Raw genomic sequence first — 25,251 nt, 5'->3', positions numbered from 1 at the left:
GGAATTCATTCCTAGGGGGAGGTCTATAAACGGCCGCTCTGGGAATGTCTGTCCTATATGGTTGAGATAAGGACTGAGATACACCCTGGTCTCCTGCTGTACCCTCAGGCTTACTAGGATTGGGAAACTCCATCCTGGTAAATTTTTGGTCAGACCAGTTCTCTGCTCTTGATCTCTGTTTTCTGTTAAGATGTTTATCAAGACAGTATGTGCACTGCTGAACATAGACCCTTATCAGAAGTTCTGCCTTTTGCCCTTTGTCCTATTTCCTCAGAAGCATGTGATCTTTGTTCTGCTTTTTGCCCTTTGAAGCATGTGATCTTTGTGACCTACTCCCTGTTTGTACATCCCCTCCTCTTTTGAAATCCTTAATAAAAACCTGCTGGTTTTGAGGCTCAGGTGGGCATCACGGTCCTACCGATATGTGATGTCACCCCCGGTGACCCAGCTGTAAAATTCCTCTCTTTGTACTCTTTCTCTTTATTTCTCAGCCGGCTGACACTTACGGAAAATAGAAAGAACCTACATTGAAATACTGGGGGCGGGTTCCTCCGCTACACTCTGATGTTCACGTGATGATGAAATTGCCTGACAACTTTTTTCTCAGAACATATGCCTGTCATTAAGTGATGCATGACTGTATAGAATAATAGCAGCTACCAGTTCCTAAGCATCTTCTATATGTCAGGAAATATGCTAGAGTTTTCTTTATATAGTAACTCTTATAACAAATCTATAAAATAGATATTGCCATTTTAATTTATAGATGAGAATTCTGAGACTCCCAAGTTCACACAGCTTATTGTGGCAGATTCAAATTCAGGTCACTTGTTCCTGTTGGCCCTGCTGTTTCCACTGTGCCTTGGAGACATACAACTTAACATTTGGGAAACATTCTCTCTAAAGGAAGGGCAGTACAGTGTGACTGCCAGACAGCTATACACTTTCCACTACAGTGTTCAGGATAAGGGAAGTAATAAGCCATCTTAGTTAGTTCAGACCTAGAATATGGCTTAAATTCTGGGTTACCACACTTGAAAGGGGTACTGTTGTACTTGATTATCATCAATAAATAGCAATAGCTGAGTGTCTAGGGAAAAACTTTGGAAGTCAAACCCACGTTAACCATTCTCAGGAATAAATTGGTTACCACAAGACATAGAAAACTACATACAGAAATCTGCAAAGTATTGGAACTCTAAATTCTCCTATAGGGTTGTTACTGCCTGTGTCTACCTTCCACATTTGCTTTGCCCAGTTTTTTTTGATGGGGTTGTATAAAAAACGTTTTATTATAATCACTGTAATTTGTTTCATTACATTATTGACATTGAAAATGTGCTAGGACCATGAAAGCAAATGATCACAAATAATGAAGTAGGTGAGTTTTTGCTAACAGAAAAAGGCATCCCTAGAATTTATTTAAAACAATCCAGTTTTGAGAGTGGGGTTATAGAGCTACGGGTAGCTGCCCTTCGAAATGCCGCATGTCAGGTGAATTGAGTTTTCACTAATTGAGAATTCATGCAGACTGAAACATGGAAATCAGAATCTGGGCACCTGCAGGCAGCGCTGAGAGCAGCTTGGGTGCTTCCACTGCCAGCGCGATGTTGGGGAGAGCGCACGCAGGCGCAGCAGCAGCAGCAGACCAGCTGGGAATCTCTTCCTTTTTTGGTTTTGTTTTTTTTTAAATACTGCTATGGAGAATCTTGAAAGACATTTTAAATTATTTCGTGTGAGCTAAAAAGTTGGTGACTCTCTGCAGGCTGCCAAAAGCCAGTGAGTGGTGGAGAAGCTTCCAGGGCTCAGTGTGACAGTCTCTGCAGTGAATCCAGTTTTGCCCCTGTGACAGCGCATCTTCAGGCGTGCATTCACCACTCTGGGCGTCACCGTTTTCCTTTTCTTTAATGGTTATGTTTGTCATCACATTTCTTACTAACCTGAGAAGGATGTTTTGATGATTGGCTGATACTATCTAATGGAATCTCATCCAGCCACTGAATTAGCCAATCAGATTACTGTGTTCTGCCCGTAGGAAATTGTCAGACAGTGGGGACTAGAGGACAGTTTATAAATTCAGTTTTTCTATTATATATGTCTTTATATCTTATTGATAATTTGTGTTTGTTGGGATTATTTGCCTACAGGGAAGAAGGCATTCATATATTTGGGAGTAAATGGATGACTATTTGTAGAGCTGATAGGAAAAAACTTTTGGAGGATTCTGGATAGATTTTAATTTAATTTTATTGCTGCTTTTAACCTGATGTGCTGAATAACTACTTGGAGTATTCTTGACTTGCTAGTATTTAAAGTCTGCTTTCTCCATTCCTGGCATTTCAAGTTTATTTCACATATACATTCATAAAGCAAATAAAACTTTTCTGAATTACAAGCATTTTAAAGTTTGGGTTGTCAATGAAAATAATTGGTCCACATATTATAAAATATATTTCTTACTAAAAGGTTTAAGAACAACAGTGGGTTCTGCCAGCTGTTCCAGAATAGGATCTGCCTGTGGCTGTCTCAGGCCAGGAGTTATGCTGTGCGCTGCTTGCTCTTTCACAGTTCACATCTAACCCATGGAGCAGGTGTGCAGACACTGCCTGAACAATCACCCAGGAAGCAACTTCTTCTCACTGCCTCCATGGTGGTATAGTGTAGGAGGAGGAGCAGAGGTGCTGCAATCAGCTCAGGGTTTGAATTCTGGACCTGTGACTTGCTAGTGGTGAGCCTTTGAGCAAGTTAGTTTCTGCCTCCATTTTCCATTAAAATATGGGAAAATTGTAAAGCCCTGCACTCTCTGCCTACCACAGGCCTTACAGGTACAGCTTTCTGAGCAGAGGCCAGCACACAGTGAGTGCCTAGTGAGTATCAGCCATTAGTGTCATCATCAATCAGTATTACCACAATTGAAATCCCAGCCACCATTAAAGTGATCTAAGATAAACATGAGATTGTGTAATTCTGCTGAAAAACCTCTAGTATTTTATAGTTAACTTGGAATAAAATCCAAATTCCTCGCCGCATTCTTCAAGGCCCCATGTGTGCCTGCCTGTCCCCAACTCAAGGCCCATGCTCAGAGGGCCGCCTCCTTGCTGGCACTCTGCTGCTCTGCCCTGTCCAGCTCCCAATCATTTTAGTTCCTTTTTCCTAGTTTAATTTTCTTCAGGGCACTTTGTATAACTAGAATATAGGCTCCAGAAGGACAGGGACATCACTTTTCTCATTCCATCCCTGTATTGTGGACAACCAGAACAGTGTCTGCTGCATAGTAGTTGCTTTGTGTATTTGCTGAATGGATGAATGAGTTGAAACAAACTGTAATTGCCAATTCTAACACTTTTTATTCTTTCATATGTATAAAATAAGAAGCTTGCATAAACATTGTCAAAGTAAATTTCCATTGAAACCATCAAAAATTTCTCTGGCACTTCATGAAAACGGCACAGGGGAAGAGAAGAGTGAACTGAGAATGAAAACACTGGGTTTTCACTGGGTTCCTGCCACTGTGAGATCACTTGGCTTCTCCTAGACTCTGCTTTCCCTGTAGAAAACGCAGGGAGGACTCGATGTCTCTGGAACCCTCGGGCCCTTCAGAGCTGCCCAGAAGAGGGAAGAGGAAAATGGAGGAAAAGAGGTTTCATTGGGAGAAGCCCTGGTCCTACCCCAGCCCCGACTTTAACTACAGCAGCTTTGAGTATATTTTCTTTTCTATGTGGGGTTTCATATGAAATTTGGCATAAAAAAAAGTCTGCTTTTATTTAAAACTACTGAATCAGAAGAGCACAAAAGTTGTTTTAGCTCAATTATTCTGATCCTGATAGCTTAATTATTTAAAGGATATTGTTTCTTCATAATTCTCTGTTCCCTCCTCTCACGCCAAAAAGATCACTGAATATTTTTTGGAAATATCCTAAAGAAAATTATAATGTGCATAAGTGACAAAATTATCATCATCAAGACTGTAAGCTACGTGAAAAAAAAGACCACGTCTTATTCCTACCACTCAGCACAGTGCCTGACACTCCAACAGGCTTACTCAGTAAATATTTCTAGATGGGTGGATGGGTGGATATTTGAAAAGAGCAAAAATGCATTTTTAAATGACAGTACATTATTTTGTAAAACAGGTGAAAACATGGAATTTTAAGTGAAGTCTGTTGTTTCTTCAAGATGATGTTTATTAGATACACATATTATAAAAGATAATTTTAAACACTGTTTGTTAAATGGCCAATCTGTTATACCTTCCTTTAATTCCTCGTGAATTTTCTGCTAATTATTTAAAATACAAAACTGATAGTATCCAATACGACTTTCTTTTTTTTTAAATTCCTTTTCTTTTTTGCATTTAAAGTAGGATTCTTTTAGAATGTTAGATTTCAGATAGAGAGTACTTTTTCTTTTGATCAGGAAATCGTACTGTGGGAGTATTTAATAATAATAATCTATTTGAGGACAACTTTGAGACCACAGTTAGTCATCAGTTGAGTTTTAAATTTTGCAGACCTGCTTGGCATTGATAGAAGTTGAACTGAGATTTCAAAACCATCATAGCTGAGGAAGGTTAAAGTGAAAGTAATATAGTATTGAGACACTGAACTACTAACCTGCCTGTTAGGAATAGAAATGAGAGTATCAGCTTTGCAGGCTTGAAAAAGCATTAACAACTTGTCAGCAAAATATAAGAATTGTGTTATATACAATCGTATGAAACTTATGCATAAAATTACAAAATATTCCCACCCACAATACATTTGGCCTAATATAATTGTGAGTGTTGGTATGTTTTAGTATCAGTCTCTAAAAAACACCTCTCATCAGCTACCAACCTTCTGTGGTATAAACAGTGTGTGTGTGTGGTATAAAGTGTGTGGTATGTCAGCGTGTATCTGCGCACAGATGAAAAGCATGACATTATTACTAATGGATTGCTTCTATTGGGTACTGTTTACTCGTGTATCCTCGTGTATTATCTTAGCCTTTCTCTTTCTTTTTAGGTAAAGAGGATGAATATCCAAAGAAGCCCTTGGGACAGCTTCCGCCTGAACTTCAGTCTGGGGGCGTCCATCACCTGAGCAACGGACAGAGGAGCGTGGGCCGGCCGAGCCCGCAGGTCAGTGGCAGGAGGGAGAGCGCGGCGCCCCACAGGAGGCACGAGCACTCCCCGCACCCCCAGAGCAGGACCGGGACACCCGAGAGAGCACAGCCACCAAGATGGAAATCGGTGGAGGAGGAGAGCAAAAAGCTTAAAGATGAGGTAGATTTTCAAAGAAAACTCCCATCGGGTCCACAGGACAGTTCCAGGCAATATAATCACGCAGCTGCCAACCAAAATAGCAACGCCACTTCAAATATCAGGAAGGAATTTGTGCCCAAATGGAATAAACCATCAGACGTCTCAGCTACGGAGAGAACTGCCAAATACACCATGGAAAGCAAAGGTCGAGCAGCGCACCCCACGCTCGCACTCACCGCCCCAGGCCCTGCCGAGGTACGGGTGGCAAACGCGCGGCTAAAGATGAAGGCCCTGGATGCTGAGGACGGGAAGCGGGGCTCCACTGCATCGCAGTACGACAACGTGCCGGGCCCGGAGCTGGACAGCGGTGCTTCCGTGGAGGAGGCACTGGAAAGGGCTTACTCCCAGAGCCCACGGCATGCCCTTTACCCTCCCAGCCCGAGAAAGCCCGCTGAGCCAAGTTCTAGTCCATCAAAAGTATCCAGCAAGTTTACTTTTAAAGTACAGACTCCAAGTCATGCACGATATCCGTCCCAGCTAGATGGGGAAGCCCGAGGGCTAGCTCATCCCCCCTCCTACGGCAATCCCCCCATTTACCACGGAAACTCACCCAAACACTTCCCTACTGCCAACAGCAGCTTTGCTTCTCCACAGTTTAGCCCTGGGACTCAACTGAATCCTTCCAGGAGACCTCATGGTTCTACTCTTTCCATCAGTGCTTCTCCGGAGAAATCTTACAGCCGCCCAAGTCCCCTTGTACTGCCATCTAGTCGAATAGAAGTCCTCCCTGTTGACATTGGTGCTGGGGGATATTCGGGCAATTCAGGGTCACCAAAGAATGGAAAATTGATCATTCCGCCAGTGGATTATTTGCCAGATAACAGAACATGGTCAGAAGTTAGTTACGCCTACAGACCTGAGACGCAGGGACAATCATGGACCCGAGATGCTAGCCGTGACAATTTACCAAAATACTCAGCCTTTCAGCACGCACCTTTTCAGGACCATGGCCTCCCTGCAGTTTCCGTAGATAGTCCCGTGCGGTATAAAACTTCACCGGCCGCAGAAGATGCCAGTCCATCTGGGTATCCATATTCAGGGCCCCCGCCTCCAGCCTACCACTACAGGAATCGGGACGGGCTTTCCATGCAAGAGTCAGTGTTGCTGTGAGATTTGATGTGTACTTGCTAAAGACAAGAGAGAAACCCCGTGAAACCAACATTGCTATGTTCATAATTGCCAAAGCAGTATTTATACTATTGTAAACAGCTCGCACATCTCTCCTGTCTGTGAGTAGTAAGGATACAGGGAAATGTCTTTAGCCCCACGTAGATGCTGCTTAAGATGAGCATTTAAATTGCATCATCACTGACCTGTTAGAATTTAACCCGGAAACATAGCAATAGCATTTAGGGATGCACGCACAATGGTAATTTATTACTCAGTTCCGTTTATGTTTTCTCCAAAACCTGAACATTTTACTCTGTTGGCTCATTCTATTTTGACTAATGTTACAAAGTACTGAAAAAACTGTAGAATAGATATTTTTAACGCTATATGTAGTGTATGTGTCTTTTAATAGATACAGGCATCTATTCATACACGTTTGAACACGGAGCTAAAGAAACATTTTTTAAAAAACTACTTTTAATCCAGATCCATGGAATAATATGTAATTCTTGTTTTCCTTGTCTTTTAGTCCAGTTTTTCTTTTTCCCTCTCCTATTTTTAACCTGGGTCCTAAACTGACTGAAGAGCTTGTCTTGACTTTATTAGCTGCAATCTCACAGAATGCCCATCGTTCTCCTTCAGCTGTTGCCATTCTCTTTCCATCTGAAAATTAAAGACATTGGAGAGAAAGGCTAACCACTTAATGGTGCTTAAAAATTGGGGCAGTTAAAATACGTTTACGGCCAAAGGTGCAGCAGTGCTTATCGTATCCATTTACTAAGAGATCAGTCTTAGTGCGTTTATGCCCTTCGTTCTGGTCTGACTCTTGGGAATCTCAGAGCAGGAGAAGTTGCAGCTTACTGATCCTTCAGTGCTCACAGTGCTCGTGTGGGGCAGCCAAACTAACTGGATTAGCAGTGTGGTTACTTCTCACTTCTGCCCCGACTCATGTGGCTTCTCCCCATGAAAGTCCCAGGGTGGCCATTTACACAATCCATTTCTGACCTCTTTAGGGAATATGGTCGACGGATGTTGCTGCACCTCATCAGGCCATTACATTGTCCATGTTAAAATTATAAAATCCTAGTTTTCATAGGAGTCTAGGATTTTGATCTTTTAAAAAATACAGTGTGATTTCATGCTTTTGAAAATTTTTTTTTCATTGAAACAAATTCAGGTTCCTGGTTTAAAAGAAATTAGTGATGTCTTTAAAAAATATTCTGTGACACTACAGTTACCAAAACACTGACAAAGATATGGGTACTCCAAGAGGGTATGACTTCGTGTTTAATTGGGGAACTTGTTTTCAACATTGCTTATATTTGAATAGTAGAAAACCCGACATTGATGTTTCTTCCTGTTGCAAGGTGGGGCTTTAAGCTTTCAAGGTACAATAGTATGTCTTTTAAAATGAAAGTAACATTTGTTTAGCTAGTGAATGTGACTATTTTTTATGTATATAATGAGTCTAATGTAATTTTAATCAACTCGGTAATGATGTTATTAAATAGCAAAACAAATGCAGTGTATTAAAGCTAAACACTACATTGAAACGCAAACAAAATTCTGATGAAATAACTGGGCTCTTGATTCAGATTAGGTGGAAGCTGAGAAATAAATGTATATAAATATGTAGCTGAGGATATTAATTCCCATTTTAAAACCATGATTCTGTGACTTGTAATAAACCAAGCTGTACAATTTAGTTTATGATAGCAGTATCTGAGCTGCTCAAAAATATATATATCAACAGTGGTAAATACTGTAGATTTATATATATATATATGCAAAAAATATATATATACACACAAGCACTATTTTCTTATGTCATTTATGACATTTTTTATCTGTATACTTTTTTTGATGTGATTGTTTTTTAACATGCTAAAAGTAATAAGTATATTTTGTTTTGTGTCTTTTATGTGCATTTTTTTCATACGGCAAAATGGTGCACCCCTGATGCTTTGAAGGCTAATTCTCTTCTAATTGAGTAGCTGTTGCCTAGTATTCACCTGTGTTACCTTGTATATGTCACAGTTCTATGTTTAATGCTTTACTAATTTCCAGTAAGACTATATTTAAAACTACATAACCTTTCCTTATTTTATTTAGTATGACATTGTTAATAGCAATAAGGCAGCATTTCTAGTCTTCCTCATCTCTGTTTTCTAAGTAGGAAAATGTAATTTGAAATTACCTTGCCACCATACAGTTTTACTTTTTCAAATTTATTTTTTAATAAGAGATAATGAAATAATGATAAAAGATAAAGAGATTGGTAAAGTATATTTATGAAAAACCCATTTAGTACAGATTTTCATAGTGCAAAGACTGATTTTACCCTGTAACTGCATGTACATTGTGTATTTTGTCATTAAGTCTTTCATTCATGGCAGTTTTGCGTTAGAAAGTGCTTTGGCATAGTTTCTATTTTATACAATATTTAGTCTGAGAAGTTAAGCTAGACCTAAGATCTCAAAAGTTTTAAAACTTTGACGTTTCATATGTTTGTTTATTAATAGGATTTTTTTTTAAATGAACATCTTTTTAAAGCTGGGAGATGTGTATAAATTCAGGTATCGTTATCAATAATAGACTGTTTCACTGAAAGAATGAAAAGAGGCCAGGCACAGTGGTTCACGCCTGTAATCCCAGCACTCTGGGAGGCCGAGGCGGGCAGATCACCTGAGGTCAGGAAATCGAGACCATCCTGGCCAACATGGTGAAACCCCGTCTCTACTAAAAGTACACAAATGAGTTGGGTGTAGTGGCATGTGCCTGTAATCCCAGCTACTCGGGAGGCTGAGGCAGGAGAATCGCTTGAACCAGGGAGTCAGAGGTTGCGGTGAGCCGACATCATGCCACTGCACTCCAGCCTGGCAACAGAGCAAGATTCCATCTCAAAAAAGTGAAAAGAGATTCAACCAAGAGGACATCTCTGGAGAAGCAAAACAGATGTTTATAGGACATGATTGTTTCACCTTTGTTTTTGCATTGTAAGAAGATTCCAGTACTAAATGTCCCCATACCCCATGGTACTTTTCAAGTAGACTTTCATAGTTGCAGTCACTTCAAGTCTCTGCCTCGGGTGCCCTTAGGATGCAAGCACAAGAACAGACACCTGGTCAGCAAAACCCCTTTCTCTTCACTGTCAAGATGCAAGAAAAGCATGCCATGTCTACCAGTAGGGATCTCTTCACGGAGGACCTACAGCTTCATCTTCTGGATTGAAGATTATTCTTGATTATGTTTTGGAATCAGTCCTTTATCTTAGTATGCACTTGATTATGAGTTTTCAGATTATGGTTTTAGGATTTCTTTTATTTTTTGTCTTTTATTTTAAATTGTTCTTTAATGGATTTTAAATGTCTGTATCTAACGTGGGTATTAATGCTTATTGGCCAAGTGGATTTTAAGAAGTGAAACTTTTTTGAGACGGAATTTTGCTCTGTTGCCCAGACTGGAGTACAGTGGCTACATCTCAGCTTGCTGCAACCTCTGCCTCCCAAGTTCAAGCGATTCTCCTGTCTCAGCCTCCCATGTAGCTGGGATTAAAGGTGCCCACCATCACACCTGGCTTTTTTTTTTTTTTTTTTGTATTTTTAGTAGAGACAGGGTTTCACTGTGTTGACTAGGCTGGTCTCAAACTCCTGACCTCAAGTGATCCACCTGCCTTGGCTTCCCAAAGTGCTGGGATTACAGGTGTGAGCCACTGTGCCCAGCCCTAACTTTACTTTTAAGATGACCCAAAGTCATGAGAATAGGAAAAAGCAATCTGATTAACATTTATGCATTTTATTTTCAGAAGGACTTTCAGTTATCCATAAATCTAAGCATAACTGCTACCATTTATGCATGAGAAGATGACAGGAACTAAATATAAAGAGCAGACGTTGACCCTTGCTGGGTCTTGAGAATAACTATAATTCTTTAGAATTATTGCGTGAACTTTAAAAAAATTTGTCTGCATAGGTTACATCCCAGACCACTTAAATCAGAATATCTTGGATGGAATCCAGACATCAGGTTATTGTATTTTCCTGCATAATTTAAAGTTCAGTCATTAAGCTCTTAAATCCTCCTAAAGTTGATTGTTTTATATTCCCACTATGAGATACCTAAAAGATTCTTAACAGACCAAGAGTTTCAGAGGTTAGAAACTCGAATGTTGGGCAAGTTAGGAAAAATTCCACCAGCAAAATTAACATTACCAGCCATATCTGCAAATGCTCATGAACTGCTGACAGTTACGGCATCAAACGGAAGATGGCAGGCCCTGTCGTTCCACTCAGGTGTTGCTTACAATGGTCCTCAACAGAGGGAGAGCCTCCCTAAGATTTCCATGTTCCTAGACAAAGTCCTAAGCTGTGTGGAAGTCTGTGAGCATTTTCAGTATATGAGGAACTGAGAAAGTGCTGCCTGTCTGGTCCTTCATTTGGCCAGCCAACATTCTGTCGAGCACCTGCATTGTGCTAGGTTCATGCTTCCAGATGTGAGATGTGTGTTCTAATCTGACAATGTATTTTGTAATCTGTCTCTCAATCAGTGTTGGAGATATGCACAGGCTATTATAGGCATATTATAGACATATATAAAGGCCAAATAGTGATCCCAGCCCAAGAGGTTCAGGGAAGTCTTATGAAGGATTTGCCTCAGCTGAGCCTGACAGGACAGGCATGTAGAAGGACAAGAGGGAGAGAGAGCAGGGCATTCTGCAGAGGGGAGCAAGAGCAGCTGCATGGGATATGTGAGGAGATCTGCCACTGGGATGTGTATGTGGGGTAGGCATGGGGGTGGAGAGGGGTGAGGGGGTCCACAGAGACAGGATGGTGGAGGCAGTTTTGTGTGCAATTGAACTTGATCCTGTAGTTGGTTTTGGCCTGGTGTGGTCTCTCCATGCTGTGGAGGTGAAATGTGAGGGAACAACCCTGGGGATAGTGAGGGAGACGGGACAAATCTTTCATCTAAAAGGTGGTACAGAGCTTAAGGCCAGGGAAAAAGGTAAGAAGAAAAGGTGATTGAGAACTAATTACCAAGGGAAACTGGCAAGACCTAACTGGGTGAGTGTAATCCGAATGATCATAATGAGACAACAGCTAACACTGAATGCTTGCTGTGTGTTTGGCAGTCTGCTAGACATTTTACTGGTATTAACCGATTTAATCCTCACAATAATGATGAAGTACGTACTACTATAATTGCCAGTTTACAGACGAAAACTAAGGCGCAAAGTTTAACTCGCCCCAAGCGACACAGTGGATAAGTAAAAGGGCGAGGACTGTGCCTCCCTCTCTCCCCTAACAGTTTTAAGGAGATACAATTTACCTGCCACAAAATTTACCCATTTTAGGTTTATACTTAGATGATTTTTTAGTAAGTTCATAGAGTTGTGCAACTATCACAACCAATGTGAGAACAACTCCAAAGAAAGTCTTCCCCGTTTGCAATTAAGCCTCATTTCCATTTCCACACAGCAACTTTCCGTCCTTCAGGTTTGCCGTTTCTGAACATTTCCTGTACATGGAATCAGATGTGGTCTTTTGTGTCTGGCTTCTTTCACTCAGTAATGTTTCTGTCGTGGCATCTACAGTAATTGCTTTCATCTCTATTGCTGAATGCTATTCCATTGTATGGCTGTGTCAGATTGTTCATTGATCAGTTGATAGATTGTTTTCATGCTGCTGTGACCATTTGTGTACAAGTCTTTGTGCAGACATACGTTTAACTTTTTAGGAAATTGCCAAACTGTTATCCAAAGAAGCTGCACCATTTTACATTTGCACCAGCAATGTAGGAGGGTTCCGATATCGCCACATCCTCACCAACACTTGTGATTATGTGTCTTTTAAAATGATAGCCATCCTAGTGGATGTGAAATGGTAACTCATTGTGGCTTTGATTTACATTTCCTTGATAGCTAATGATGTTGAGCATTTTTCATGTGCTTATGGGCCATTTATATATCGTCTTTGGTGAAGTGTCTATTTAAATCTTTTGCTCACTTTTCAGTTGAGTTTTTTTTTTCTTATTAAATACTAAGAGTTCTTAATATATTCTGGATACAAGTCCTTTTAAGACATGATTTTCAAATATTTTCTCCCAGTCTGTGACTTATCTTTTCCTAATGGTGTCTTTTGAAATGTCCTTGTTTTTAATTTTAATGAAGTCCAATTTATTAGTTTCCTTATACGAGTCATGCTTTTAGTACTGTATCTCTCTGCCTAACTCAAAGTCACAAAGATTTTCTCCTGTGTTTTGTCCTGGAAGTTTTATAGTTTTAGGTCTTAAATTTGGGCTTATGAGCTGTTTTAAATGAATTTTTATATATGGTGTGAGGTAAAGATCTAAATTCCTATGGATATTCAATGGTCTTAGCACGATGTGTTAAAAGGACTGCTTTTCTCCACTGTGCCCCTGTCAAAAATCAACTGAACATATATGTAAGAGTTAAATTTTGAAATTGGGACATATACATTCTCCATTCTTTTTCACATTATTTTGGCTAATCTGGGTCCTCTGCATTTCTGTATAACTTACCAGGTCTGCTTTTTAGTTTTTGCAAGAGGCCTGCTGGGATTTCGATAGGGAATGTTTTGAATCTGCAGATCAGTCAAGGAAGAACTGCCATCTTAACAGTATTGGGGCTGGGCGCGGTGGCTCAAGCCTGTAATCCCAGCACTTTGGGAGGCTGAGACGGGCGGATCACGAGGTCAGGAGATCAAGACCATCCTGGCTAACACAGTGAAACCCCGTCTCTACTAAAAAATACAAAAAAAAAAAAACTAGCCGGGCGAGGTGGCGGGCGCCTGTAGTCCCAGCTACTCGGGAGGCTGAGGCAGGAGAATGGCGTAAACCCGGGAGGTGGAGCTTGCAGTGAGCTGAGATCCGGCCACTGCACTCCAGCCTGGGCCACAGAGCGAGACTCTGTCTCAAAAACAACAACAACAACAACAAAAAAAACACAGTATTGGGTCTTTCAGTCTATAAACATGGAATGCCTCTCCATTTATTTTGATCTTTAATTTCTCTCAGCAGTGTTGTATAATATCAGACTATGTCTTGTACTTCTATGGTTAAAATTATTACTACTTTCTCTTGTGAATGGAGCTGTTTTCTTCAGAGCCTGTGCTCTGAAATATCACGCTCCACTGTTATGGGGAAAGGAAGGGTCAAGATGGATTTCTGCAGTTCCTGGGTTGGGCGGTAGGGTGAAGAGTGGGGCCACCGTCTCATAAAAGGAATTCAGAAGGTGCTGGTTTAGGTTTAGTGGGAAAAGGACTTCTGTTTTGACATGTAGAGTTTGAGGATTAGAAGATTGACAGATGATGTCTGACAGGTGGTTGGGTGTCCCAGAGAGAGATGGGGACTCCCCAGCATGTAGGGGGCAGAGTCACGAGAGTGCTGGCCTGGGAGATATGCCAGCTGAGGCGGGGCACCTGGGACGACAGCACAGCTGAGCCACAAACACGAAGACATTTGTTAAGTTAGCCACGTCTGCATCACAGATACTACCATTTAGCAAAGTTATCTTTGAAAAGACATCGACATCCCTGTGCATTTGTCAGTCTGGTAGAGGGGACTGGAGGTTGTCAAGTCTGCATTGTAGTCTGAGTGTGCCACACATTAGCAATGTGACCTTGGACCACACACACTCCTCTTCTGGGCCTCACTTTGCTCTGCTGTAAGGTGTGGGCATTTAAGAGGTGCCAGAGGGAAAGGAGCCTCTGAAGGACTTGCAGGGGCAGTTGCAGCTGATGGCGCAGTGTTTGAGTGCCCAGGGATGGGAGTCAGACTGGCTGAGGTTTCAACTTTGCATCCATGGCCAGCCACTGTTCCAGGTCCTATTGAGATCATCATGTAACAGGACAACAAAGTCCCTGTCCTCATGGGGCTTATGTTCTGATCCATTTCCTCACCTATGAAATGAAGATTATAGTTTTTATTTCATAGAGTCATGAAGATTGAGTTAATCTCTGAAATGTCCACACAGCGTTGTCACTCAAGAATGATTTGGAATGTTAGGGATAGTCACACGTCACCGCAGTGCTAGGTTTCAGTGACCAGAAGCGATGTGGAGCCGAGTCTAGTGAGTGTCCAGAGGTAAAGACGCAGTAAGGTCACGTGTGACCCATGAGAGAGGAGGCACAGGCAGGGCAATCTGAGGAGACCGTGCCATGGCTGGAGGAGCAGGGGCTCCAGGAAGGAGGCAGTATCCACGCTGGACATGCAGCAGGAGGGTTCAATGAGGGAGGCCTGGGAAGTCCACTTGGACTTGACAATGAGGAGCTCTCTGCTGTCACCTGCTGTCATTCCTAGAGTCAGAATCAGACTGCAGTGGCCGCAGGCACAAGTGGGAAGTGATGCAGCTCTCCAAGGTTTGGATGAGATGGGATGTGCAGCGATTGCCTCGTAGCTGGAGCAAAGGATGTGTTACATTAGGGATTGGGAGGGTGCATGCATTTACATGGAAAAATAATGCGAATTAGCAATAGGTTGGACTTCAGAATTCTCAAGTACTTCCACAAAGCATCCCTTGGTTTTATTCCAGTTTGTTGCTTTATGTATTCATAAGTATTAAACACCAATTACTAAATTTTCTGTAATTCAGATTTGTCATTTGGAGGAAAGCAGGCAGCACTGAGAAACTTCTACGTATGTGAACATCATTGACTTCGTCGAGCAGTGATTTAAATTCTGTTCTACATGTAAACAAAGAGGAGATGTGATTTAGAAATAGCATATGGGGGGCCAAGCACAGCGGCTCATGCCTGTAATCCCAGCACTTTGGGAGGCCGAGGCTGGTGGATCACCTCAGGTCAGGAGTTTGAAACCAGCCTAACCAACATGGCAAAACCCAGCTCTACTAAATACAAAAAACTAACCTGGCATGGTGGCGCACACTTGTAATCCAGCCTACTCAGGAGGCTGAGGCAGGAGGATCACTTGAACCCCGGAGGTGCAGGTTGCAGCGAGCCGAGATCACGCCATTGCACTCCAGCCTGGGCAACAGAGCTGGAAGGGACAGTGGACCTCAACCCTGCTGCAAAGAAGAATCCCCTGAAGTGCTGCTAAAAATACTGATGTTCAGGCCCACCCAAGACCGACTACATCGAATCACTTGTTTTGTTTTTTGGTTTTTTTAGAGAGAAGCTCTTACTTTGCTACCCAGGCTGGAGTGCAGTGGCACGATCATAGCTCACTGCAGCCCCAAACTCCTGGGCTAAAGCGATCCTCCTGCCCCAGCCTCCTGAGTAGCTGGAACTACAGACATGAGCCACCAAACCCAGCTAATTTTTTTTTTTTTTTAATTGTAGTGATAGGGTCTTGGTATGTTGCCCAGGCTGGTCTTGAACTCTGGGCTCAAGCACTTCTCCCGCCCCAGCCTCCCAAAGTGCTGGGATTATAGGCATGAGCCACCATGCCCAGTCATCTTTCTTGATTCTTCTGACTCCCATATCTTCTATTACTACCAGGAAATACTAGATTTTTTATTTAGAGGTTTTGAGTGGGACCGTGGAAAGAACACAGGCTTGAAAACAAATTTGGAGACAAGTCTCAGCTTCTCTACTAAACTGCATCAGACATCAGGCTCAGGAATGAGACAGGGAAAACGAGTCCTTCCCTGCAGGCTGCTCCAAGGCTTCACCGAGATGATGGACACGTCTTCGGTGCCTGGAACGGACGCTCAAGGAGGGCTAAAGGATGAGTTTAAATGTTTGCATGGGGAAGGGCGAATGCTATTCATATTTAAAAGGCCTTTCTTCCCTTTAGACTTATAAAGTGCCCCCAAATGAAATATGGGCCAAGAACAGTAAAGGAAAATGTAGAAGTGCAAAGTTACTAAACATGTACCACATCATCATTAAACTGAAATTGAAAACAATGATTGGCAAAAATAAGGTTGTTCACGCCCTGCTAGGGAGAAAAAAACTGCATTCCAAAATGCATCACTTTTAGCCTCAGAATTTATATGAATATTGTTTGGTCCAGCAATCCTACTCCTATGAACAGAAATGTGAGTGAGAAAAGATACATGTAAAAGGATGTTTTTTGCACCTTTTTTTTTTTTTTTTGAGACAGAGTCTTGCTCTGCTGTCCAGGCTGGAGTGCAGTGGCTCAGTCTCAGCTCACAGCAACCTCTGCCTCCTGGGTTCAAACGATTCTCGTGTTGCAGTTTTTTTTTTTTAATAGAGAAAAACTGGAAATAAGATGAATGTCAGTAGAGGACAGGTTAAATTATGGTACATCCACGTAGAAGAAAACCATTCACCCTGTGAAAACTTGTAGGTCGCTTTCTATGTACTGGCATGGAAAGAAATCTCTCATTTATCACCAAGTGAAGAAGAGCTACAGTGTTCACATCTGCCTCCCCTGCCTATCCATCCTGACGGCCTCTGCCTCCCCTGCCTATCCATCCTGACGGCCTCTGCCTCCCCTGCCTATCCATCCTGACGGCCTCTGCCTCCCCTGCCTATCCATCCTGATGGCCTCTGACCAGGCTTGGAGCATTACAGTGCCAGCTGGACAGGAGAGGGGAGTCGTTGACATGACTTGAGGTTCTTCTGGGCCATCAGGAGGTGTGTGAGAGCTTTGTCTGCATGAAGACTGGAGGGCCTCCTGGGACATGAAGATCTCAGGACTGATGGTCAGGCACCTGGGATGTGAGAATCAGCCACAGTGAAGTATGGCAGGGAGCTGTGGTGGGGAGAAAGGGGGCAGAGCCCAGGTAGGTGGGAACAGATGGGAGTGGGACAGGATGCACAGTCCCCACCTGGGCACCACTCAGGTGACAGAGCCATAACCAGCACTGAGAGCTGTGGGTGGAACTCAGCCAGCTTGGTCCCCAGGGAGGGTCTCACAGGGCTATTCCCTCTTCCACAGTCTTGTTCTTTCCGTCTGGGGAGGAGGAAGGGGTGAGAAAAATCAGAGCGGTGACCGGGGTTGCCCTGACACCAGCTGGTGGTCAGAGGCCCGGGAGTCCTGGAAGCCACGGGACACCACCAGAAGCACACGGAGTGCCCACGGCCAGGGCGGCTGGAAGAGGAAGGCGCTTCACTGTGTCCCCCACTGAAGCTGAAGGTCAAAATGATGCTGTGAGTGTGAAAGCTCAGCAAGCAATAATCCTAGTTTTTGAAAGGCAGATATCGCAGAGATGGGAAGCCCTCAAAACGTGGAGGGAACCTCAGATCAGACACCTCCTATTCCCTTCCTGCTGAATAAATCGATGCTGGACTTAAAGATTTCTTTTTTAAAGCATGGGAAGTGGCCAACCCTGATCAGAAACAATGAGAAAGTGTTTACTGATACCAGAAAGGAGGTGGAGGAGGTTTGAACCTCCATTTGACCCACCTTTTTAAAATCATTGGGTGATCTGCTAGTCCAGGAGAGCCTGTTCTTTTGGATTCCATGAGTTGCTAAAATGCTCTCTGAGATGTGGGGTGTTGTCACAGTTGTCCACTCTTACTTTGTCAAGAGTATTTCCTGTGAAACCCTGTCTCTACTAAAAATGCCAAAAAATTAGTCGAGCGTGGTGGCGGGCGCTACTTGGGAGGCTGAGGCAGGAGAATTGCTTGAACCTGGGAGGCGGAGGTTGCAGTGAGCCAAGATCGCACCACTACACTCCAGCCTGGGCAACAGAGCAAGACTCCATCTCAAAAAATAATAATTTTAAAAAATTTAAAAATATACAACAGAGAAGAAAGAAGAAGACCATAAACTCAAAAGCAGTCCTTACATTGAACATATTTACCCTTTAAAAAAAATCCTCTTTACTGACCTATTTTTCTTCCCCTCGTTGCAAACTGGGAACAATTCAATGGACTGGTGCTGTCCACACACGAGCATCTGAGGGCCTCTGAACTTGTGTGTGTTTCAATGCCAGATGATATGATTAGAGTGTGTGGTTTGTAGAAAATTAAATTGTTTAGCCAAACCAGCTGCTAAAGCTTCTGCCCGGAATCAATGTACTATTAGAAGTCCTGGAAAGTAATAAACATACTGTAACTATTAATTTTTGAAAGTAACCTCAGAGAAGTAATCCAGGCTTGAAACAAGTTTTGCAGCACCAGATGGAGTGTGTGAGTTTAATCAGCCTCCTGAAAAGGGAACTGCACAATGTATTCTTAAAAATTCACTTTCATCTCTGAGTTAGGCCTTAGAGAAGCCAAAGGAAGTATGGGAAGAATCAAGAACTTAGAAGAAGCTGAGATAAGAAATGACAAACGCAGGGAAGCCCAGAAGTTCTTTTATGATAAAATGTGGTGGCAGCAGTGGGGACAATGGACCCGTCTAGAATCCAGTCACCTGGCCAGCTTCGCCTGAGCCTTTGGCCTCACCTGACCAGTGTCCCACACACAGGGTGGCAGAGTGAAAGGCTGGCTGTCAGTGGACCCTCAGGACGTTCCCATCACACCCGGTGCCAGGAGGCTTCTGCATGTCTCAGTGCAATCCTGAGAACTCGTGTGTGATTGGCAGGTGACCGATGAAGACACAGTCCAGCATCATCTACTGAACTGTCTGTGGTCTTATGACTCAGCAGCATCATCTACTGACCTGTCTGTGGTCTCATGACTCAGCAGCATCATCTACTGATCTGTCTGTGGTCTCACGACTCAGCGGGACCAGACCTCACCCTTCCCAACTCCTGCTCCACCCCAAAGCCGACTAAAGGCGACAAATGAAGAAACAGCCGACACTATGCATACACCCTGCCTGCAGCCGGACAGCCCACAACCTGAGTGAGAGAAGAGGACAGAGGTGAGTTACTAGGTTGGTGCAAAAGTAATAGTTATAAAAATGCAAAACCAACCAACGAACCCAGTCAGGAATATTCAAAAAATGATATTTTGGCCCACTTAATAAGGGTAAAAACAACCCAACAAAACTTAGGTCTCAATGCATTGCTGTATACAGCATATGTTTGATGACGTCCCCATGTCACACATTTGTTCATTGACTGTAACGTCATGGACCATCTACCATGTACCAGTGAGTGTCCAGCAGAATAAAGTTAAATTTTGTTCACTAGGCTCCTAAACAAGACCCTAGGCTGGGCGTGGTGGCTCATGCCTATAATCCCAGCACTTTGGGAGGCAGGCAGGTGCATCACCTGAGGTCAGGAGTTCAAGACCTGGTCAACATGGCGAAACCTCATCTGTACTAAAAATACAAAAATTAGCCTGGGGTGGTGGCAGGTGCCTGTAATCCCAGCTACTCAGGAGGCTGAGGCAGGAGAATCACTTGAAACCGGGAAGTGGAGGTTACAGTGAGCCAAGATCATGCTGCTGCATTCCAGCCTGGGCAATAGAGCAAGACTCCATCTCAAAAACAAACCAAAACAAAAACCAAGACCCTAGTGGAAGCCTTCAGTTAACACTTGCTTAGATGATTTCAATAAATTTCTACTCAGTCTATCTCAAATGTTACCCTTAAAACCCAATTTGGGTTATGTCATTTTCCTGCTTAGAAACCTTCAGCGGTTGCCCTGGCCATCAAATTAAATACGCGCCACTCGTTCCACCTGGCTTCTGAGGCCGTTGCGGTATCAGTCGTGAACCTTCTTTGCAGTGGGGTTTTTCTGTGTCTGCTGCCTGGGGCCCCCGGGCCTCCTTGGAAATGACTTGAAGGTGGCGAGTTTGGGGGTAGTGAAATTGGAAGTTTCTGTGCAAATAAGGAGCTTTACTGGCTTAAGAGACCAGCCAAGAGGAACAGCCGGACTCCTAGCCTTGTGGGTTACAGGTTTTCCTGGGTGTATTTTCAAAAGCTTGATCCATGTTCCAGACCCCGCCATGCCTGCCCTGCAGTGGGAAGAGGACCTTGCCAGTGCGCACAAACTACACCACCCACCTGCCTATGGGCAGAGGTACAAGGCATGGTTCGCCACAAGTGTTTCTGCCTTCTGTCTCTCTCCTCTGTTGCTGTGTACTCCCGTCCCAAATCTAAGACTCTCACCACCTTGTACCACTTATCTTGCAAACTCCAGCATCATATCTCCATTTAAATAAGGGTGTCAAATCTCACATATGGATCTCTCTCCAGTGGCCAAGGTTTTTCATAAAACTCTTCTTACCCAGTTTCAGGTTACACAGAATATTTTAGGAAAGGGTTCATTTGAACTGGAAGTGAAACTATACTATCACCCAGGTCACCGATTCTGAAACTTCAGTGTGCACACAAATCACCTGGGGACCTTGCTCCAATGTGAATTCTGATCCCGTAGGTGTGTGATTTGCTTGGAGACTGTATTTCTCATAAGCTCCCGGGTGCAGTTGATGCTGCAACTCTAGGGACCACACTGTGAGCGAGAAGGATCAATGCCAGGCTCCCCGGAAGAGCAGTCAGGAAGAAGTTCAAGTTCGCCAGCCCCACCCCGGGCCCTAGTGAGCAGGGCAGAGGCCCCAGATGAAGAGGCAGCTGCAGACCACAGTTCCCGGAGCACAGAGTGGCATCCTCCGCAGAGCTCGCGGACATGCATGAGACGGTAGCTGTCTTCCTCCATGTCCCAGCAGACTTCATTTATTTCACAGGCCTAGAACCTTTGAAGGCTCTGGTCTGGCTGTTGGAGATGATGCTTCTCATCCTCAGAAGGCTATTTAGCAAGTCTTGGGGGAAAAGGGTAAATCACTGCCTTTGGGGGTTTCCTGGAGCAGCTTCCAGTGAGGGGATGTAGCACCTGTTGACATTTGCACCCTAACACCTCACTTTTCTTCCCTTCTTGCATGCAGATAGGCCACAGCATGTTAGCGACTGTTCTTGGGCGGACGACACCCGCTTCTCGTTTACTGCACGATGTGCAGTTCCACAGCAAAGGGAGATAATGAAATTTAGCTTAAGCAAGCTGTAGGTTGGAAGTTATAACCTACCTAATTCCTTAATTAAGCTATCAATTAAGGCTGCGTCGGTGCCACCTGCTATGCCTGGGCTTGGTGCCATGTGGCAGTGCCAGCTCCGACAAGCCCCTCCCTGCAGAACCCAGCACTCCTGCCAGTCTTGACTCGCCGCTCCCCTGCTCTCCCCACTGCATCTCCCCAGGACTTTGTAAAGGCCACGTGGAGCCAGGCTGCCCCCCTCATTTCTCATGCCTGTGGGGTGACAGAACATTCGGGGCAGCCAGCAGACCTCAGCTGGGCCTTGGGAGGGCCCTGACTTCCCCCAGGAGAACATGTGTGCTGACTGTCTGCCCAGGAAGGGACATCTGCCTTGCCTTGGAGGCCCTAAGCTTCACCCCAGGGAGCTGCCCACAGAAGAGGGTACAGAGCTCCAAGAGAAAGAAAGAAGGGGTTCAGGGAAGAAAAGAGGGCCCTGGGGGATAAGCTCCATGCACATTTATCTTTGGAATCTAGATGGGATTTCAGTAGCATGTGCTGAGTGAATCCATGAGTGAAAACAGAAGCGAGGAGGAAAGTTATTGAGCTGCTTAAGGCTCTTTCCCTAAACATGCATCGGGGGTGCAGCCAAAACACCTGTAACAACGCCCTCCTGAGAAGGGGGTGGCAGCTCACTCTTTGGAGTCACAGTGGCCTCCTTCAGGTTGCAGTTTGAGGCTCTGGTTGATACCAGAGTCTGGACTAAAACCTTACCCTGGAACCTCCAGCTTCATGCGATTCTAATCTGCAGGCTGTTGGTACATCTGGGCCATACATTTGCCCTGCTGTGAGCAAATGGTGGTGGTGGTGAGTTAGGTAGGAGACCTGCCCCTGACGTGCCAAGGAGCCTCCCAATGAACTGGCATTCCAGAAGGAAGACTTGACCTCCAACCTCGCTCACCTTGGGCAAATATCTTTATCCAAAGAGGTTATCTCTGTTCTCACTTGACCATGCGGACGATCGATGTCTAAGATCAGAGGAAGTATGAGCCATGTACTAATGGTGACCCCACTGCACCCCCACTAAATGGAAGATGAAGGCAGGGCCACCTGGGAGTGAGCGTACTTCCCTCCCCACTGGGGAAGCACCAAAGGTCTCTCCGTTTTAGCTTTGAAACCAAGCGAGGGTACATGATCAGCTTGGATTTTTTTCCAGTCATTTGAGGCAAAATAGTGTGCCATCTCCCTCCCTCCCTCTCTTCCTTCCCTCCTTCCTTCGTTCCCTCCTTCCCTACCTCCCTCCCTGCCTCCCTCCCTCAACATTCACTCCACATTTGCTCTGTGTTTGGCACTGATCCTAGGCACTGCGGATACAGCGGTACATGCCACACCCTTGCAGATCGGAGGGAAACAAGGCAAAGGGAGCCCAAAGCCACTTAGACCATGGTGAGGGCTGAGGGAGCCATCCCAGACAGAGAAAGCATGGAGAATGCTGGGGATGGGTGGTGACTTTAATTACGGTGGTCAGGGAAGACCTCCCTGAGAAGCTGACCTTTGAGAAGAGACTGGAAACCATCTAGATATTTGGAGAAGATTCAGGCAGTAGGAATAGCAAGTGCACCTGTTCTGAGGCAGGTGTGGGCCTGGCGAGCTCCAGAAAGAGCCCGCAGGCCAGCGAGCCCAGGCCACCATGGGAAGGAAATAGGGAACAGAGGAGCAAAGAGACTCTGACGCAGGGAACAGACCACTAGGTCGTGAGATCAGGAGAGGACTGGGCTTTAACCTGAGAAACACCGGAAGCCGCTGGGGGATTCTGAGCAAAACACTGATGTGACTTCTGTGCAAACACAGCTCGTCTGGCTGCTGGTTGAGAGGACTAGGGTGGTGGGAGTGTGTGGGTGTGCGTGGACGTGCGAGGGGTGCGAAGTCTTGGCTGCAAACCAAGGGAGCGGATAACAGCTGGGTCAGGGCAATGGTGGTGAAATGGGGAACGTGGTCAAAACTGGGTATAGGTTGAAGATAGAAGCAAAAACGTTGCCACTGGGCTGGATGTAGACTGTGGGGAGGAGGCTTTTTGGGTTTTGGGGTTTGTCTGGCTGAACAAGTAGAAGTGATAAGGTAGCATTCACTGGCCTGGGAAGATGGGAGCAGCAGGGGGTGTCAGGAGTGCAGCACGGGACATGTTACACTCGAGATGACGCCTAATGAGAATAGGAATAGCCCACACATGCCGGGCGCGGTGGCTCACGCCTGTAATCCCAGCACTTTGGGAGGTGAGGCAGGTGGATTGCTGAGCCCAGGAGTTCAAGACCAGCCTGTGCAATATAGCGAAACTCCCTCTCTACAAAATTTTTTAAAAAAATTAGCTGGGCATGCTGGTGTGCACTTGTGGTCCCAGCTACTTAGGAGGCTGAGGTGGGAGGATCACCTGAGCCCTGGAAGTCAAAGCTGCAGTGAGGCATGATTGCGCCACTGCACTCCAGCCTGGGCGACAGAGTGAGACCCTGTCTCAAAACAAACAAACAAACAAAAACCGCCCACATTTATGAGGCTCCTGTATGCCAGGCACTATGGAAAACATTCCATACAAATCATCCCATTTGACCCTTACAACAGCATTACTATCTTCTCTATTTGAGAAATAAGAAAATTGGTCGTTTTGCCCATTCACAGTCTTACCAGGCCTCATGCAACAAAAAAATAGATCTTGCCTGTTTACCTTTTCTGTTCTAACCATACGATTTCCCGGTCGGGGCTGGCTCCTCACTGTTAGTGAAGGTGTGAGTTATCGTCCTGCTGAGCAGCAGTGGACATCGGAGGTCTGCCCCTTTGTTCTGCTCTGCGAGCCCGCCCTTCTCCGTCAGCACTCCCGGGAGTCAGCCAGCAGTGAGCAACCTGGAGGCACTCGCCCTGCCCGTGGGGGAGGTGACGCAGGTGACCGGGGTGCTCAGGGATGGAATGCAGCCACCCTCCAGATGCACAGTCGCGGGGAGAGCTGAGCCTAATGCACCTGGAGAACAGAGATGTCCAAGGTGGGCACCAGGGAACCCCCTGGGCTTCCTAAGTAGAAGCTTCCAGACAGAAAGAGGGGAGAGGAGACAGCAACCCTGAGGGGAGTGGTGGAGCTGGGTGTGTGCATTCAGTTGTGGGGGAGAGGGAGCGGGGTGGGGAGGTTAGTGTTGGGGGAGGAAGCTGGGTGTGCAGGAGGCAGGGATGGGTGGGCTGGGGGGTGAGGCTGGAGTGGGGCTGGGGCTGGGAAGGGAGTAGGTGAGTTTGGAGGTGGGGACCAGGACCCCTGGGCTCCTCATCTTGGGGTGTTTCTCTGTGCGTCTTCTGTGGTGGGATCTTCCCAGAGTGGCGTCTTCAGGATAGCCACCCTGCTCACCTGGTGGCTCAGGGTTTTAAGCTGAGTCCCCGGGAGAGCGAGCCAGCCAGGGGGAGGCAGCCTCCCTTTGCTTCCCTGATCCGCTAAGAGGAGCCGGCGTCTCTGCCTTGCAGTCCCCTTGTTAGAGGCAAACACCCACAGCTGGTCCCCATTCAGGGATGCGGGACAGAGACTCGCCCTTCTTCTGGGAGCCAAATCAAAAGAATTTGCTGACATGTTGTCTACCCACAGACAACTGTGACACAGTCTGGAGACCTCCTAACTGGAAAGTCTCCAGGCGCCTGCCAGTGCTGGCCCTTGGTGCTGGGTGTTGGGGCATGCCTGGGGGATGGCAGTCATGACTGACTTGGGGATGGCTGGCCTGCAGCGACGTGGCCACCAGGGAAACCGCCTTGTTGTCTGTAGTGGGGATGGCGTGGATCCACCAAGACTGTAGCAGTCACCACCGCCCTCTGCCCCCCAGGAATGCCCAGCCGTGTTAGGAAGGAGGAAACAGTCAGGAGATGGAGCCCTAGACAAGACAATGGCCTTGACTTCGGTTTGCCTTTGGTTTGGGGATACAGCGGCAGAAAACACAGGCCTTGGAAGGACGCAGGTGTCCTGGGTGAACTCTCAAGCCAGAAGCAGCACGACTGGCCCAGCACAGGGTA

General features: G+C 45.2%; 1 protein-coding gene across 3 annotated transcripts in view; it reads left to right on the top strand.

Moving 5' to 3' along the window:
* The window catches only part of USP6NL (USP6 N-terminal like), a 145,656-nt gene extending 137,342 nt beyond the window's left edge, over positions 1–8,314 (top strand). For 2 of the 3 annotated variants that reach the window (XM_017886703.1, XM_017886705.1), the window contains one exon: positions 5,004–8,314. In XM_017886703.1, the coding sequence (XP_017742192.1) occupies positions 5,004–6,412 (1,409 nt within the window). In that variant the 3' untranslated portion in view covers positions 6,413–8,314. The remainder of the gene's footprint in view (positions 1–5,003) is intronic. The other variant, XM_017886704.1, reaches the window with a different exon arrangement.
* Positions 8,315–25,251: the final 16,937 nt, after the last annotated feature.

This window comes from Rhinopithecus bieti, unplaced genomic scaffold (assembly GCF_001698545.2).
Source record: "Rhinopithecus bieti isolate Rb0 unplaced genomic scaffold, ASM169854v2 scaffold_13900, whole genome shotgun sequence".
Taxonomy (NCBI): domain Eukaryota; kingdom Metazoa; phylum Chordata; class Mammalia; order Primates; family Cercopithecidae; genus Rhinopithecus; species Rhinopithecus bieti.
Note: the sequence above shows the minus strand (reverse complement) of the source record. Positions and strands in the feature narration are given on the sequence as shown.